The 18,433-nt window shown below is 35.9% G+C and overlaps 1 protein-coding gene across 5 annotated transcripts in view; it reads right to left on the bottom strand.

Annotated features, from left to right (window-relative positions):
- Positions 1-18,433, bottom strand: part of WDFY3 (WD repeat and FYVE domain containing 3) — a 315,830-nt gene that overhangs the window by 172,707 nt on the left and 124,690 nt on the right. For 4 of the 5 annotated variants that reach the window (XM_023222515.2, XM_023222514.2, XM_023222517.2 and 1 more), the window contains 3 exons: positions 8,594-8,717; positions 3,460-3,513; positions 120-229 (listed from right to left, as the gene is read on the bottom strand). In XM_023222515.2, coding sequence (XP_023078283.1) covers positions 120-229; positions 3,460-3,513; positions 8,594-8,717 — 288 coding nt within the window. The remainder of the gene's footprint in view (positions 1-119; positions 230-3,459; positions 3,514-8,593; positions 8,718-18,433) is intronic. The other variant, XM_023222518.2, reaches the window with a different exon arrangement.

Raw genomic sequence — 18,433 nt, 5'->3', positions numbered from 1 at the left:
ATACAAATGATTATCATAGTATCTCATCTGGATATAATGATATATTTAATAACAAAATCACAAGAGAGGCCATAAAATAAAGACGCTGAGTTATCAAACATGAAAACTAAGAACTTTACCTGACCAGAGGAAGCTAACAAATTAATTGTCGTCAGAAGCATCCAGCCTCTACTGGCTTCTTCACTCTGATTGATCTCCAGGAACTGAACTATGGCGCGACTTGCAGCCTCTATAAAACCAAAGGGAAAGTCATTAAGTGCGGGGAAAGTCACATATAAAGAGATTCTTCTTTAAAACCTACCAAGAAAATGAAAATTTACTAAGCACATAATTATATCAGCACTATTACATATGGAAAAACTTAAAAAATAGCAATGTTTTAATGATATTCATAAACCATTATATAATTAATACAGAAATGTAAAAGCCAACCTATGTATTTCTGGGAAAGTTATGACAGGAGCTGATCAGAAAGTCACAGAAGAGGTGAAATTTGGGCTAAACCTGCCTGGAAAACAAGTACATGTTTGTCCAGGAAGTGGGAGTGATTAAAGATGCAGAGAGAATAAGAACACAGCAATAAAGCAAGAGTGGCTAGAGGAATGAGCCTGATACATATGGATCAAGACAAAGAACTGTGATAACACTTTCTTAACATTATAGAAGAACACTGTTGAGAAGTGGAGTCTAATATCAACAGTAGTGATTTTTAAAAATAAGAGGTGCCTAATTATGAAGGAGGGTAAGCTATTGGCTGTATTTGTTTTTTGGGGCAAGAGGGAGCAAATATAGTTTCTTGAGAAAAGGAGATGATGAAAGGATTATACTAAGACTATTAATCTAGTAGTAATGTGTATGAGAGACTGGAAGGCTAAGGAGAATGGTGAAAGGGAAATAAAATTAAGAGGCTTCCTAAGTAATACACACAGGAATAACTTGAGCAGCTGGCAGGAGGAAGAGAGAAACAGTGAAATACATACGACAGCCAATTATAGAACTGCAGACTTGGAAGAATCTTCAAAAGTAAATTTAGTTGATTATTTTCCTTATTAGAGAGAAGAGTAAATGGAGATGTCTCTAAATACATACCTAATTTCATTAGCATGGTTTGTCAATTTTTATAGTAATATATGATAGGACTTAAAACTGTCAGAAAAGAAGTCCAATTTGGCAGGATGCAGTGGCTCACACCTGTAATCCCAGCACTCTGGGAGGCCAAGGCAGGTGGATCACCTGAGGTCAGGAGTTCGAGACCAGCCTGGCCAACATGGAGAAACCCCATCTCTACTAAAAATAGAAAAATTAGGCAGATGTGGTGTCATGAGCCTTAATCCTAGCTACTTGGGAGGCTGAGGCAGGAGAATCGCTTGTACCCAGGAGGCGGAGGCTGCAGTGAGCCAAGATCATGCCACTGCACTCCAACCTGGGCAACATAGTGAGACTCTGTCTCAAAAAAAAAAATAGAACAGAAGGTAAGTTCAATTTGTTCAATGGGAACTAACTGGGTAAAAACTGATGTATACTTGGCTGGGTGCGGTGGCTCACGCCACCGAGGTCAGGAGATCTAGGACATCTTGGCTACTAACACAGTGAAACTCCGTCTCTACTAAAAATACAAAAAATGAGCCAGGTGTGGTGGTGGGAGCCTGTAGTCCCAGCTACCAAGCTACCTGGGAGACTGAGGCAGGAGGATTGCTTGAACCTGGAGGCGGAGGGTGCAGTGAGCCAAGATCACGTTACTGCACTCCAGCCTGGGCGACAGAGCGAGACTCCATCTCAACAACAAAACAAAACAAAAAGCTAATGTATACTTAACACACTTCATAAAGAAGTAGAAAGTAGAAAATAAGATTTAGGTTATCTTAGATGTATTTTTTCTTTAATTTAACATAAAATAAAAGTGTTTTATTAGATAACTGAATACAAGACTTACACATGATTCTGGGCTGGGCAAAGTTTAATCTTTGTAAACTTTCATTTGAGGGTACACTGTAGCAGTAAAATTTTTAAAATAGCTTCTTTTTATTGCGTCTTAACTATATATCAAGCATTGTGTTAAGTATTTGTGGGTTTAACTCATTTAATCTTTGTAAGAACCCTGTGGGTTATTTTCTACTAATATATCTCTTATAATAGTGTAAGTTGAGAAATGCAGAAGATAAATTTGCCTACAATCACATAGCTAGTCAGTGAAAGAGATCTGGATAGGGCTGAGGTTGAATGATACGGGGAGATTCCAAACTCCATTGACAAAACAAACTATCTTTACATAACAAATACATTTTACTATTTTGTAAAGAATAGTATAACTGCAACACTGCAAAAAAAAGAACTATTTTATTTTCACCTGCCAATTTCAGTATGTGTCATTCAGAATGTTTCAAAGGCATCTCCCACTTTTTATTCTATTATTTTTTATTTTTTTGAGACAAGGTCTCACTCTATTGTTCAGGCTGGAGTGCACGATCATGGCTTACTGCAGCCTCAACCTCCTCAACTCAAGCAATCCTCCCGCCTCAGTCCCCCATGTAGCTGGGACTAACAGCATGCACCACCATGTGTGGCCAATTAAAAAAAATTTTCTTTGTTGAGACAGAGTATCGCTATACTGCCCAGGCTGGTCTCAAACTCCTGAATTCAAGTGATCCTCCTGTCTTGGCCTCCCAAAGTACTGGGATTACCTGTACCTGGGTGTGAGCTGCTGTGCCCGGCCTCACTTTTTATTTTAAATGAGGTGAGTAGCTCATTTTAAAAGTATATAGCATTTAGTGCTATCTTAAAAAAATTATGTATACTAGTAAGACATTTTAAATAAAACCTCCATAAATCAAATGGTTTCTTAAAACTTTGAGGAAAAAATGCCCACTACTAGTAAGAAACATACTGGATCTTTTAATTTCAATATTTAACAAATACAAATATAAATGATGATTTAAGTTTTCAAGAGTTAATGAAAGAATATATTAATAGTCACCCATCTTTAGAGTTGTCAATCATTTGATTCAAGCTTTATCTTTCACACTGCATTTCAACACATATAGTTAGAATGAAAAACACAGAAGTGAAGTTAGTAAAGCCCAGGATTAGATTAAATAAGTAAAGAATGCAGACAATCTTAAATGCAATTTCTCAACCTACACTGAGAGAAAAAAAAACAAATTTAATTAGCATTCAAAACAATCAGAATGCAAAACATGTTAATAATAAGTGAAATACAAGGTTTCCTTTGCAAAGTCCATTTAAAGCATATGCCATTTTCAAATTTTTGCTTCATGATGATGTTGAGTTACATTAATGGTATTATTATACTTATTTCATTAATGAAGACACAAAGCCCTAAACACCCTTACCCCCTCCAAAAAAAATTTCCACAAGTTAGTCAGAAAAACAATATTAGAATTTACAGCTTCCATGCTTTTCATTTAACAATACATAACCATATCTTGGGAATGAAATTACCTGAAGGTGTTGTGGCTTTGAAATCCTTGGGGGACAGCAGGGCACACTGTTTTTCTGTTTAAAAAAAAAGGCTGGGTTGTCTAAGTGGGGATTCACTAAATTCCACTAACCCCACCACAAGAGTACTGGGGTCAACATCATCCAGCCTCTCCACTGCTGGATTGCTGCCCACTGGGGATTGCACTACTAGGTTTAACAGTGGCACCTAGCATGTAGCAAAAACATTAATAATAAACTGAAGATACTACTTTATGCAGGTAGGAATTTTCTGCTTTGCTGATATAAATTGACCATGTGCTCTTAAACTTAAGCAGAATTAGAACTGGCTGAACTAACTAGAAGAGATGGGGAAAAATCTTAAGATACACCCTCTATACAATCTGGCTACAACATTATATTTTTGTCACATTAACTGAGTCACTACTTACTTCCAGCAAAAGCCACAAGGAGGCAAAGGACCAAGAAAGAATTAAGGGAGACAAGGAGACTGTGACTTGACCTAAATGTACAACAAATCATCCATGTATCCATTTTGCAACTTGATATGCCCTAAAAGGTTTCCATTTACATTAACTTCAGATAGATGTAAACAACAGAACTGCAAATAAGCTTGTTTCCTACTGAGATATCTACAGCCCATATCTCAAGTAATCTGATAAAAAAGTGAGTGCTGATTAGGTAACACCCAAAATAACAAGTCTTCCATAGCAAATTCAGAGGGGTACTGGAAGAAAAATCTTGTTCTGGTGAACAATGAACATAACCAGCCTTCAAAGGAATAACAGAAGGTTCACTTCACCTGTTTTTTTAGAAAAAGTATGTGAATGTAAATTAAGACAAAATTCTTTTCAATGATAACTGCCTATAAAATAAAAGGTTGTATGAGGTATCTAAAGTAGTTGAACTTATAGAAGGAGAAAGCAGAATGGTGGTTGATGGCTAGGGGCTGAGGGGAGGGGGAAACGAGGAGCTGCTGTCCAATGGGTATAGTTTCAATCATGTAAGATTAAAAAAAAGTTCTAGAGATCTGCTGTACAGTATGGTATGTATAGTTAACAGTCTATACTGTACACTTAAAAATTGGTGAAGAGGGTAGACCCCATATTAAGTGTTATTTTAACCACAATAAAAATAAGTAAATAAGAAAATAAAGATGAAATATGTAAGAGTTGGATGATTTAGGATATACTTAGGTCCTGAAAAATCTAGAACTTTTTACTAGAAAACCAAGAGGTCAAAAAGTCTCCATGAATGTATTTTTGATAACAACACTGACCAAAATAATCTTCCAATGTTCTGAATGAAAAATGAAAGAAAAAAAAACAAAGATTCCCATAGCCAGGGTAAGGCTGACTGAAGAGACACTCCAGAATTACGTTCTTCTCTCCTAAAAATCAGGAAGGCTGGCTCTTCTAACTCTACTCTGATTCTCAAAGCATTAAAAAAAAAAAAAAAAAAAAAAAAGGGCAGAGAAATCCTATGTCCAAAATCAGTAAAAGTTTATTGAACACCTAATTATGTGACAAGCATTATTCTAGGTGCTAGTAATACAGGGGTGAACACAACAGACAATAAAATTAAATGAGTAAATAAAGAAAATACTTTCAGATGATAACAAAGCTATGAAGGTTAACATATAATGTGACTGAATAGATACTAATGGGTGTGGGGACAGAGGATAGAAGACCTATTTGAGACAGGGTACTCAGGAAAGATTTTTCATGAGAAGTAACACACACTAAAATGAATATCATAGGATTCAAAGGTTAATGAATTTCAAAAGTTTAAAACTAAAAATTATGTGAAATTACACAATATGAAAAAAATGTATCTTAAAACATTCCTAGGTAATAAGTTGCCACCAATGAGGAAAAGTGGATGAAGAGCACATGATCCTAGGTACTATTTTTGTAACTTCCTAAGAGTCTATGATTATTTTAAACTTAAAAGTTAAAAAAAAAATACTTGTGTAATTTTTACTGTAATTAACAATGAGATATCTTCTACTCTATTTAAGACATCCTTCATTACATCTAAAAAATTGCCCTATGGATGTAAAATCATAAAGGGAGTTTGGAAAAGGAATCTCCAAGGTAGCAAAATGTCTTTCTACAAATATGCAGATTAAATATTTAAAAAGATAGTAACAGAGGCAAGTATAAATAAGTTTTAGGAATTTTTTCCTAATCTAATATGTCATTCAAGAAAGAATGGGGAATACCTCATTTCATCAGCATGGGTATTTCCTTACAGGACTATGAAAATGGATGAATACATCCATTAAAATGCTCACAAAAGGATTTTTAAAAGGTATAAACTTTTAAGAACAAGAACAGGATAAGTGAAAGCAATGAAATTTTGGATATTAAAATAGCAGCGAGATTCATGGTTACTGATTAGCAAATCCTAGAATCTTGAAGTAATTCAGGAAAAGTGGAAAAGCAACCAAACTATCAAAGAACCCCTGAGAGGCTCAGGAATTGGTGGCACAAGGCACCTTTGGAAGCAGAAGGAAATAAGAACTACACAGAGAAGCACTGGTGGAAAATATGTTCAAGAGCAGTTAGACCCAAGGTCCCCACTACTATGTGGGCACTAGACCGGAGGTTGGTTTGTTCACTGAAAAGAATAAGAGAGGGAGTGTGGATTGGGGGGCACCAGGCACCATCTGGACATACAAAGGTAAAATAAAAGCTTATATACTAAACCTTGAGGGTCCCCAAACCTTTCCCCTACTTTGCTTCCAAAATGCTGAGTCAGGCATATATCTTCCAAGCAGAGACTGGACAATTCTCTGAGTACCTGCTTAGTTTAGGAAAAAGATCACCGAAAAAATAGCCTAGCAAGATCACCTTATGTTGCAGCCCACAGCTGCAAGATTCACACACAATTAAAAAGCTTTTTAATGCTCCATTCTTATGTAAGAGTAGATGGTCATGGGTGAGACATGTAAGGACATTCTCTAACATAAAAGACAAAGATAAAAACAAATTGATGGAAAAAAACAACTTTTTTTTATTAAACCTGAAAGAAACAGATTATTTAGGGAGGCAAAAATCTGAAAGAAAAAAATAAGAAACCTCAGAAAGACGAGAAGAAAATACACCCCAAAAATAACAGAAACCAGTAAGAAAGAACACTTTGAAATGAAAAATATTTTTTAAAATGAGAAAAATAAGTCACAAATGAAAAAAAAAAACCTCTACAGAAGAGATAGATGATAAAATTGAGGAGTTCTCTCAGCGAGTAATCAAAAAACAAAGAGAAAATGAGAGGAAAGATAAGAAAATGAGAGGAACATTCTAAAAGGGTCATCTGACTAGAAGGAGAAAACAGAGGGGAGGATATTATTAAACAATTCATGAAACTTTACCCAAATTAAAGGATATGAATAACCAGACTGAAAGAGTCCAATGAGTACCCAGCACATGTATAAAAATAGGTCTACCACAAGGCATGTTATTATGAAATTTTAGAAAAGCAGGGACAAAGAGAGGATCCTAAAAGCTTCTAGAAAAAAAAAAAAATAGGTCACAGAGGAAAAAAAAAATCAAGAATATACGTAGCTTTTGATTTCTCAGTAACAATGTAAGAACCTAAATTATAAAAGAAAATTTTTAAAATTCTGAGACAAAATGATTTCCCACATAGAACCTGATACTTACTTAAAGAGGACTGATAATAATGCAGCTGCAAGATTTTCCAAAATGACCCTGAGTGCTCATCCTGGGCTGCCTGGAAGGGCAGAGCTAAGACACTCACCACTGACCATCTCAACCCATGGTCAACTTTCCCAAGCAATTGGTAGCTTCTAATCTCTGCTAAGAGGACCTCCTGGATTACATAGCTAGCATTCTCATACAACTCCTAAAAATATCTAACAAGTATTCAATGGCCTAAGTCATAGGCAGTTTCAATGTCTCTTCACTAACAAGATTACTCTTGAGTTTGTCCTTTGGGAATGGAGAACAATGGGGGACAGAGAGGAGGAGAGGAAAGTGTCTCTCCATTTAAACGTAAACCACAGCTGCGTATTCAGCGCATTTCCCCAGCACATGTATCTGTGAGATCATGAGAGTGGTAGACATGTGTCTTCTTTTCTCTTATTGACCCTTGGTTTTGTATTAAATAAGTTTCCTTTCCTATAATAATCATGCTGTATGATGTAATGGAATTTGTTCTAAGTCCTGGCAGCTGAAAGGTTGTCAGGTGAAAGAAGAGAAAAGAACCCATTTTTTACAGCAATAGTCAAAAAATGTTTAACTCATGGTATGTCTAAAACAACAAGCAGAACAAAACCCTGATAACTCCCCTGTATCCTTTTTTATGAAGCTGCTGGAAAAGATGCACTACCAAAATAAGGGATTCAGGAAACAGAATCCATCCAAAAGAAATGAAAAGACATCCCAGGACAATGTGAATAGTGATGTTAAAATGGCAGCTGTGTAGCTGGCCTAGAGAGCAACTACTACAGATGACAGAGAACCCTAAGTAGCTTATGGTCTACGGGGAAGATCAAGACACATGCACAATGACCACCCAGGAGGTTGAGAAGAAAAACAGTAGTTCAGAAGAGAAAAAATGTTTCTTTGCCTAAAGAAATCAAAAAGCATTTCATCAAGGAAGCATGACTTAATCATGCTGACATTTAGACATACCGAAATGAGGAAAAGATTCTCCTTCCTCAGTGAAGCACTCTAAGTAAATGATTAAAATAAGAGAATAAACATGTTTGAAGACTACAGACAGCAGGATTTGGTTGAAATACAGAAAACAAGCACTAGAAGCAGTGTACACTTAAAAAAAAAAAAAAGACCAGATGATAGCTTGGCCTTAAATTTCATGCTGAGGAATTTGTATTTTGTTCAAAGGGAAACAGAGAGTATTTTAAAGGGTTAGGGTGGAAGTGGTAGTGGTCCAGGCAGAGTAGCCTTAAATAGAACTACTCGAGAGTTAAAGATGCTGAAACCAGGAAAAGAATGTGACTCTAAGAAAGGGAAAGGGAATGGGTAAATGAACTTAATACTCAACGTGCTGAGAACAAGGTCTGTTTTCCATTTAATTTTAATGGGACTTTTACAGAACTGTCTGTTCATTCAAACAAATAAGTTTTTGCTGGCTACTGTAAAAATACCTGTGGATTTGTTTGATGCTCTCCTTCGAATTTCTGTCACCATTAGTCGTGAGACTTGTGTTGTGAACTGCAGAAGATCAGAAAATTTTTCTGTCATTGTATTTGGCGGAGCATTTCCAAAAACCTGTAGATAAGAAAAGACATAGTTAACGAAGCACTGACACATTTTTCTTTTATTTGGTGAATTCTGAAGTGTGGTATGACTTGAAAATCAAGTCCACAAAAGTCTACCTACACAGTTACTTTGAATCTTAATATGTTGGAAACACAACTTTCAATAAATCACCTATCTAGTCACATTTCCTTTTACATATAAGTTTGCTGAAGAAATGATTAAATAAATGAAATCTATTTATTTTAGACATTATTGATAAAATTGAATCAATCTCACTAAAAACGTTAGAAATTATAACATGTTTCTTTTTTTTTTTTTTTGAGACGGAGTCTCACTCTGTTGACTAGGCTGAAGTGCGGTGGCACGATTTTGGCTCACTGCAACCTCCGCCTCCTGGGTTCAAGCAATTCTCCTGCCTCAGCCTCCCAAGTAGCTGGGACTATAGGCGAATGCCAGCACGTCCGGCTAATTTTTGTATTTTTAGTAGAGACGGGTTTCACCATGTTGGCCAGGCTAGTCTTGAATTCCTGACCTCTGGTGACCCGCCTGCCTCAGCCTCTCAAAGTACTGGGATCACAGGCATGAGCCACTGCGTCCGGCCAACATTTTTCTGACGAAACCTAATTTGAGAATTTAGAGAAAAGTTATAAAGGATCTTTGATGGAGTACAGGTACATTGGATGGTGAAAAGCAGCTCTACTGCTAAATCCCAGGCTGACTTCAGAATTCACTAAACTCATTTCATATCTCAGAATTTCTACATTCTAATCACAATAATTTACAAAACAAGACTGTCACAAAAAAACTAGAAAAAAGAAAATAAATAGGAGGGTCATGAAATAAACTTGTTTTTACACAAATTTTAATATAAATGAGCTTTAGAATAAATAAGTCTTATTTTTAATTTTATTTATCTTTTTTTTTTTTTGAGAACTGGGTCTTGCTATACTGCCCAGACAGGTCTTAAATTCCTGGGCTCAAGCTATCCTCATGCCTCTGCCTCCCTAAGTGCTGGGATTACAGGTGTGAGCCACTATATTCCGTCCACAATAAATAATTTTTAAAAATAAATGGGTATGGGTTCAGCAAAAAGAATTTGAGAAAATGAAACCTGGACAGACCATCATAAGAAAAGAAATGGTATTTTAATGGTTATATAACTAGATGTATCCTGAGGTATTATTTTAAAGAATATTCTTTATAGCTGAAAGGAAATTCTCTATATTCTAAGTCTATTATAGTATCTCTCCCTTTTAACACTCATTACACAGTATTTTATATAATTATTACCTATTGAAACGTCACTACAAAAGGAGAAAACATAATTTACTCATCTTCATATTCTCCCAAGCCAGCACTCTGCCTTTTATAGTAATGTTCCCTAAATATGGTTGTTTATTTATATGTTGACTGCCCTCACAACCAAATTCTAGAGAATATTCAAGGAGCACTGAAGGAGAACATGAGAACATAAACTAAAATTAAGAAGGAAAACAAAACAAACAAGCAAATAAAAGACCCAGCTAGGGAGATGGACTGGAAAAGAAAACTAAATAAAAATCTAAGACCAGAAAGACCTCTATATTTTCCATGTATAGGTTACAAATTTTGGCTCAAAGACACAGAAGAGAAAACCTGATCAATCACATCATTTGCAATGTCCTTAGCATGAAAAAAATACATATTTAAGGAAGTACTTGTATTCCTCATATTACACTAGTCCCCCTTATCTGTGAGAAGTAAGTTCTAAGACCCCAATGGATGCCTGAAACCATGGATAGTACCAAACCCTGTAAACACTGTATTTTTTTTTACCACAATACATACCTGTGATAAAGTTTAAGTAATAAATTAGGCACAGTAAGAGCCTGGCAACAGTAATTAATAACAAAGTAAAAAAATTGTAACAATATACTATTTGCAATTGCACAAATACAAGATTCCTTCTTATAACAGATCTCAGAAACCTCAGCACACAGTTTTTGGTCTTTCCTTACTAAGTCAAGAACTTACACCTTTTCATTTAAAGGAAGGACTTCTCTCTGGCATACCCAAGTTACCATCCCCATAACTTTTGCACTTTGGAGCCATTATTAAGAAAAATAGAGCTGCTTGAAAACAAGCAGCTTGATACCAGAATAGTAGGTCTCATAACTGAGGCTGCCACTAAGTGACTATTGGGCAGGTGGCCCATACATCATGGATACACTGGACAAAGGAATAATTCACATCCCGGGAGGGATGGAGCTGAATGGTGTCAGATTTCAAACTTGTGAATTGTTTGTTTCTGTAATTTTCCACTTCATATTTTTAGACCACAGATGAGCGAAACCATGAAAAGCAAAGCCCTGAGTAAGGAGGGATTACTGCATAATATAAATGATTCCTTCCAAATACCCAATAAAAGGATATAACAAACAATGTAATATCCTTCTAATAGAAAATGTGTTTCTTACACATGTTTCTTATAACCTCCCTCAAATTGAGTTGAAAACACTAAAACAATAAATCAATTCTACAAGGGTATCCTTTTATCCAAACACCTACAAGGGTATCCTTTTATCCAATTATTGTTCAATAATTTGACAAATGAGTAATTTGAAAAAATCTCAAAAAATAAACTGTACTTTTCAATACTTCCTCAACAGACACATTTTTTCTGCTGAGATTTTGATAAATGTTGTGTGCTTAGAATTAACCTGTGTTACTTGTTAAATAATCTATGCTACCTGTTAAATAACCCTCCCCCGCCTTTTTTTTTTTTTTTGAGATAGGGTCTTACTCTGTCATTCAGGCTGGAGTGCAGTGGTGCAATCATGGTTTACTGTTAGCTCAATCTCCTGAGCTAGGGTGATCCTCCCACCTCAGCCTTCTGAGTAGCTATGATTACAGGTGCCCGCCACCACACCCAGCTGATTTTTCTATTTTTTATAGAGATAGGAATTTTGCCATGTTGTACAGGCTGGTCTTGAACTCCTGGGCTCAAGTGATCTGCCCACAATGGCCTCCCAGAGTGCTGGGAATACAGGCACGAGTCGCTGCGCCCGGCCAGAAACCTCTATTCTTTAACAAACTGGAGACTGATAAAAATTGAGAAGCCTAATAATGACACATGTTTGAACAGTCATTCCACCTGTGCTCAGAGATGAGTACATAGCCTTTTGTTATTGTTGTTGTTGAGACAGAGTTTTTGCTCTTGTTGCCCAGGCTGGAGTGGTGCAATGGCACGGTTTCGGCTCACTGCAATCTCTGCCTCCTGGGTTCAAGTGATTCTCCTGCCTCAGCATCCTGAGTAGCTGGGATTACAGGCACCCACCACCACTTCCCGCTAATTTTTTTTGTATTTTTAGTAGAGATGGGGTTTCACCATGTTGGCCAGACTGGTCTCAACCTCCTGGCCTCAGGTGATCCACTCATCTCAGCCTCCCAAAGCGCTGGGATTACAGATGTGAGCCAACGCTCCAGCTGAGTACATAGCTTTTTAATGGAGGTATTTATAATATTCCTATTACTCAGGGTGTATCAATGTATATTTTGCTCCTAAGAATTAGTATGAGGTATTTTATTGCTAAGAGTTATTAGGATAACTAAACAGAAGCAATAGTTCATTTCTTGAACAGCTGTAAGATACGATTACTCAACCAATCTTCATGCTGGGTAAATAATATGCTGTTGAAAATGCCAGTAATTTTTTACACAAATCCTGATGTTTACTGCTTTATTTCCTCTAATAAATTTTCTCACAAGATAAATAAAACTGGCTTGAATTTACCCACCCAAAATCAGTACTACAGAAAAAGACTATGTCATATTTGCTAATCTGAAATGAACAAGCATTGCTTCTTAAATAAGGTTTATTCGGTTTATTCACTCACAAATATTTATTGGCTTCCTAGTATATATGCCAGGCAATGTTAGAAGAGTACTGAATACAAAGGTAAATAAAACAATATGATTCCTGTGCTCCTGAAACACAGGACATTTTAGCACAGAAGACCAATGGTAAATAAGTTGATTTTAAACTTAAAATTATTTAAAAATAGTATCATGAAGAAAGTAAAACAGGGTGGCTGAAAGAGAATGCCTGGGGTGGGAAGAAGGTTGTCAGGAAAGTTCTCTCTGAAGAAGTGACACTGCTGCCAAAGGATGACACTGACTAATGAGGAAAAGTTACAATCCAAAGAGACAAGGAAAGAGGGTTGCAGTCAGTGAGATCAGAGCTGTGCAAAGACCTCAAAGTGAGACTGATTTTGGGGTACAGAGTAATGAAAAGGAGGTATATAAAGCTGGCGGCATTCTAAGAGGAAAAATGGTACAATTCGATAAGATTGGAGGGATAGAGGAACTAAAGCATGAATCTGACATTGCAGATAATATTGAATGGATAAGGTAGCAAAGAAAACAGTGTAGTTTTTGTGATTGACTTCAAAAATTAAATCTAAAAGTATTAGGTATGTTTTCACTACTTTCAGTAAGTAGTGGTATTTCTTGAAACTATATAATGCTTCCATCATTTACATAAATGTTTGCCAAAGAGGATGCAGCATGAAGCTGGGTGTCAGAAGGTGTGCTCACTCTCAGGGAGTACTGACTACTTGTCAAATTTTTCTGGTTCTAGGTCAGATACGGTGGCTCACGACTTAATCCCAGAACTTTGGCAGGCTGAGGTAGGTAGATCACCTGAGGTCAGGAGTTGAGACCAGCCTGGCCAACATGGTGAAACCCCATGTCAACTAAAAATATAAAAATTAGCCGAGTGTGGTGTTACATGCCTACAGTACCAGCCACTTGGGAGGCTGAGGCATGAGAACTGCTTGAACCTGGGAGGCAGAGGTTGCAGTGAGCAAAGATGGTACCACTGCACTCCAGCCTGGGCAACAACAGAGCCAGACCTGGCCTCAAACAAACAATGACAAAAAATGTCTGGTTCTGCAGAGGAAGAAAGTTGGGCAAGAGAACAGGTAACACATTCAACTCAAAAGGGCTGATTCTAGAATAGATATGTGAAATTCATAACAGATTGAAAAAAAAAAAAAAAAAACAGTACTGAAGAACAAAAATGCCTTCTTGCAAATTCACTAGAAATAACAATAATTACCATACAATATCCATTTAAAATCTGCCTAGTACTATTCAAGAATTTGGTGTCATTTAAGTCTCATAAAATCCTACAGAATAGGTTCTACTAGTAGCCTCATTTTACACTTAAGAAATTAAGAGTTAGATAAGTTAACTTAAAACAGGAGGTAATCCAGACAGAATTTAAAACTACATCTATCTGATTTCAAGTCAGGCTCTTAATCACTCAGTACTATATTTTTCTCAAACTGTGCATGAGCCCTAGCACTGTAACTTTGCATAGTGTTCATCTTTACAGAAAAATAGCAAGGTTTGACTTATTTTTAAAAGAATCATTTTTAATATCCACCTAAATAGATTTCAGAAGATTTCCTGGCACCTCTTCAACCAGACATTTTTGGCACTCAGGGAAAACAAATTAATGATGTTCTCTAATGGCATTCAAAAAGGCTCAATATATACTTGTTACTGAATGGTGCTATTCAATAAAAATATATTAAATATGACTAATAAAGGAGAGGTTGGAATGTTTACAAAATTTTTAAAAATGGAGGCTTTTGTTTCCTAAATATGTGTTACATCTAAATTTAAGTCAGACTATTGGCCATCATTAGTCCTAAAATAATTTGCTATAAATAACAATGTTAAAACATTAACAATGAAGATGTAATTGCTTTATTTCATATGGTAAATCAGTTAAGGTTCCTTATCAATTAATATAAATGATTAAGGAAAGATTTATCTTATGCTCTTTTTGTTTCTAAGAAGGACCATCAGATGACAGTCTGAGAAGAACAGAATGCCTAACTCAGTCCCGTCCTCTCCTTTTGGGCTCTGCCTGCCTCATAAGAATATGCATTCTCATCTGTTCTGGCTGTGGCCTGCGACTGTCCAGTTTTGCCAGTGACTGGGTAAGTAAACATGACTATTTCAGGGCTGAATTCAGCAAGTCCTTTATTGCACAGACCCAAGCCACACTCTCCAGTATCAACTGTATTGATATTACATAATAAGTAATAAAGCTGCAACAAAATAATTCATCTGTCTGCCTTCTGATCTCTCTCTTATTTAGTTCTAAGTTTGGGTGACCTCTCTCTTAAGCCAACAAATTTAAAAGTAATGATAATTTGTAAGAGATTTAAAAAGGACACTGTATTACATTTACATGCTTCTCAAACATAAATTGGAATTACGTTAAAAAATAAGGAGAGTTTCTTACAGAAGATCTAATTGGTAAACATTACATTTTAAAAATATACAACAAAATATAATAAATAGTACAGTAATTAACAGTGGCAGCAGTGGCAGTTACGAATTTTTAGACAACTAAAATGTTACTCATTTTGACAAGTTTAAACCAAATGTTTTCTTTGTCAGCTTTTGTTCTGGGACTAAAGGTTAATTATTTTTAAGAGTGCTGAATAAATATTACTCAGCTATTTTCAGACTTCACTATAATCTTTCAGTTTGAGCAAATCAGTAAGAGGGAAGATAACAGCAGCCTCCTTGTAGGACTGTAATGAAGAAAACAGGAGGCATTTCGAGAACCCAGCATGAGACCTGGCCCAGAAAAAAGACTCCATACATGTCATTTCCCAACCCATGTCTCTCAAAGGCAAAAATGATGCACTGAAATAACACTATTAAGCATACTTTAAAAACTAGTCTGTAGCTAGTTGTCCATGTCTAACTAGTCTGTAGCTAGGTGTCCATGTCTATTTCAGCTTGTTCACCATTTAGCTCTAATCAAGCAAAGTCTCACAATCAACACCACAATTCCTTTTTAGAAATCATGGTAAGAACTGGTTGGCTCTAGCGACATACTGAGCTACTCACTCATCAAAGGTATTTCTCACTAGTGGAGAATGTTCAAGCACAAATGGCCAAATGTTAAATAGATACGGCTACATATTTCCAAATTTAATGGAAATGGTGTCTAAGAACAATTTTAGTTTATTAATTATATCCAATGAATAAGAATTTTTTTAAAATAATACATTTTTCAAATTAGTCACAACAGTACAGATATAACTTTCTATCTTTTCATTAGTTAAGAGTTTACTGAACCTTTGTGATATTCAAATCACTCATTATATTAGAGGGTTAAAGCATTGCACACACATGTTTCTAATCAACCAATTAAAAACTTTTGAGAGAATTTGTTAATAGTTAACGAGACAATAACATAGGACATAAGACAACTAAGTCAAACATTATAAATAGATAGAGAATAATTATTAAAGCATCTCATATGTGCTTATTAAAAAAACAAATATTCCTAAGATTCTTCTAGTCTAGTAGACTGTGGAAGCCTAACTGATGAAATATATGGGATAAATACATATGTAGGATATTACTTAATAATTCATGTTAATATCCAAGAACAATTCCCTTAACTGCTCTAAACATTCTCATTACCTTGTAAACATTCCTAAGTCTATGAAAAGGAAATTACCTCAAACTACTCAGTAACCAATAGCACATCATGACATTAAAGTAAAACAAAAATAAGATTTAAAAACAAAACAAAGTTCCAAGTAATAAAAATTAACTTCCCGGTAATAAAAATTAGTAACTTCCCTGAATAGGGCTTAAAACAATGGCTTGCCATAGTTCTCCCTCCCATTTTTAAAAGAGCTATTTTAAACCTTTCCCCACCTCTTCTCACGTTCCTACTCTACCATCTCCTCCCTCTATCATTCTTGGCAGATAATCTATCCTATTATTTCATAAGTAAGGAAATGTACATTCTCTAAATGCATTAATGTTTCTATCCTCTTCCTGTTGTATCCAACACAAGCTCATGGGTGATATGTGAACTAACCTTCCTTGCACTCTTGCCCTTCTGCCTTACCAGCCTATAAAAACCTCAATCTCAATAAATCAGGTATTGCTTTCTCTACTTTTTCACACAGGCCAGTACAGATAAGGTCTAGTATAAATTTATCATCTCCAGCCTTCACTGAGCTGACAATACTAATCAATTCTTTTACTGCCCCCTTTCAACTCTCTTTCTCACTCATTCCCTTTCACTAGTATTCCCAACAACAAAAATAATAATAGATTCATGTAATAAAAACAATAATAGATACAATAATAACAATAATAATAGGTACACATTTCTTGGGATAAACACTTATTAAGTGCTGTAAGTATGTTATCTGAATTTAACTCTCACGACAACCCAATAAGGTTGACATTATTATTTTATGGCCCAGAAACTGAAGGTGACTGTTCCTCCCCAGTGCAGTAGACAATTAGAAGTCTAGTTCCTTAAGAGGAAGAAGCGAGGTATCACTGCAAATCAAAGACAAGAACACTGATATGTAAACACTGGAGATTAAGTGACAGTCTATCTACTGAACATGAGACATACTAAAACAATAAATAAAATAGTAATAATAAAACAAGAAAGAATTCAAGGAAATTAAAACTGGGATAGTAACAGCACAACACTACTCTAAAAGAGCTAACGTTTGATTGACAGAAGTCCAGAAAAGGGGGAACATACACGATATAGGGGAGAATATTCTCAAAGAAATCTTTCAGAATATTTACCCAGACTGAACAATACAAGTTTTCAGATTAAGAAGGCTTAAGCTGAAGCCACAATAAAATTTCAAAGTAACGAGAAAAGGAAGAGCCTAGAAAATTTCATACAGAAAGATAGATGAACAGAGAAAATAATATAGACAAGAAGTGAGACTAGATGGGATACAGCCAGTCAGAGATTGGGGCACAGGGTGAGGGGGTGGGTGTGGAGAAAGGCATAGCCAAGGGCATGGAGATAGATCTGGAAAAAGAGAGATCCAGGGGAGAAGAAAAAGAGAAAGGGGAGAGTCAGAGACAGGGAGAGAAATAGGGACAGAGAGGAGATAAAGAGAGAAATGGGAGGACAGAGAAAGACAGTGATGGAGAAGAGAGAGATAAAGGCATAGAGAGAGACAGACAGAGATAGGAAGAAAGAAATGGAAACAGGGGAAGGCAGGGAGACACAGGATGAAAAGGACAGAGACAGGGCAAGGCAGAGAAAATGTGGGAGGGAGAGAGAAAGAGAAGGAGGAAAAAGAGTGAGAGAAGGGAAACCAAGAAACAGAGACATGGAGAGAAAGAAATTGAGACAGTTATGAAGTCTGAGGAAAACAAGTTCTATAATAATAGAAAAATAAAGGTAGTATAATATAAGGTTCATCTTTGAATAAATTTAAATTTACACCACTATCAGTAGAGAGCAAACACTGATTACTGCTTACGCAAGCAGTATAACTATAGGGAAACGATGAGAAGGGCAGCGTGTATGAATGAGTGTATGTATGTATGTTACTGTTCGGAGGGAGAGGAAGAAAAAAGCTAATTCTCATATTCCTCAGTAGGAAGTCAATTAAAACTACACAACCAACAGCAGTAAAAATACGTTATTTAAAAGCCCATCATGGCAACAGCAATTAGTGGTGAACAGCAGGAGAGCACCTATAAGCCTGTGAAACTATCTGACTCTTTTAAATGATATATTTGTGAACTTTTGATACACATAAAAAAATTATTATTATTATTATTATTATTATTATTTTTTTTTTTTTGAGACAGAGTTTCACTCTTGTCACTCAGGCTGGAGTGCAACGGCATGGTCTCAGCTCACTGCAACC

This window comes from Piliocolobus tephrosceles, chromosome 3, assembly GCF_002776525.5.
Source record: "Piliocolobus tephrosceles isolate RC106 chromosome 3, ASM277652v3, whole genome shotgun sequence".
NCBI classification, from domain to species: domain Eukaryota; kingdom Metazoa; phylum Chordata; class Mammalia; order Primates; family Cercopithecidae; genus Piliocolobus; species Piliocolobus tephrosceles.
This window is presented reverse-complemented; position numbering and strand designations above follow the sequence as displayed.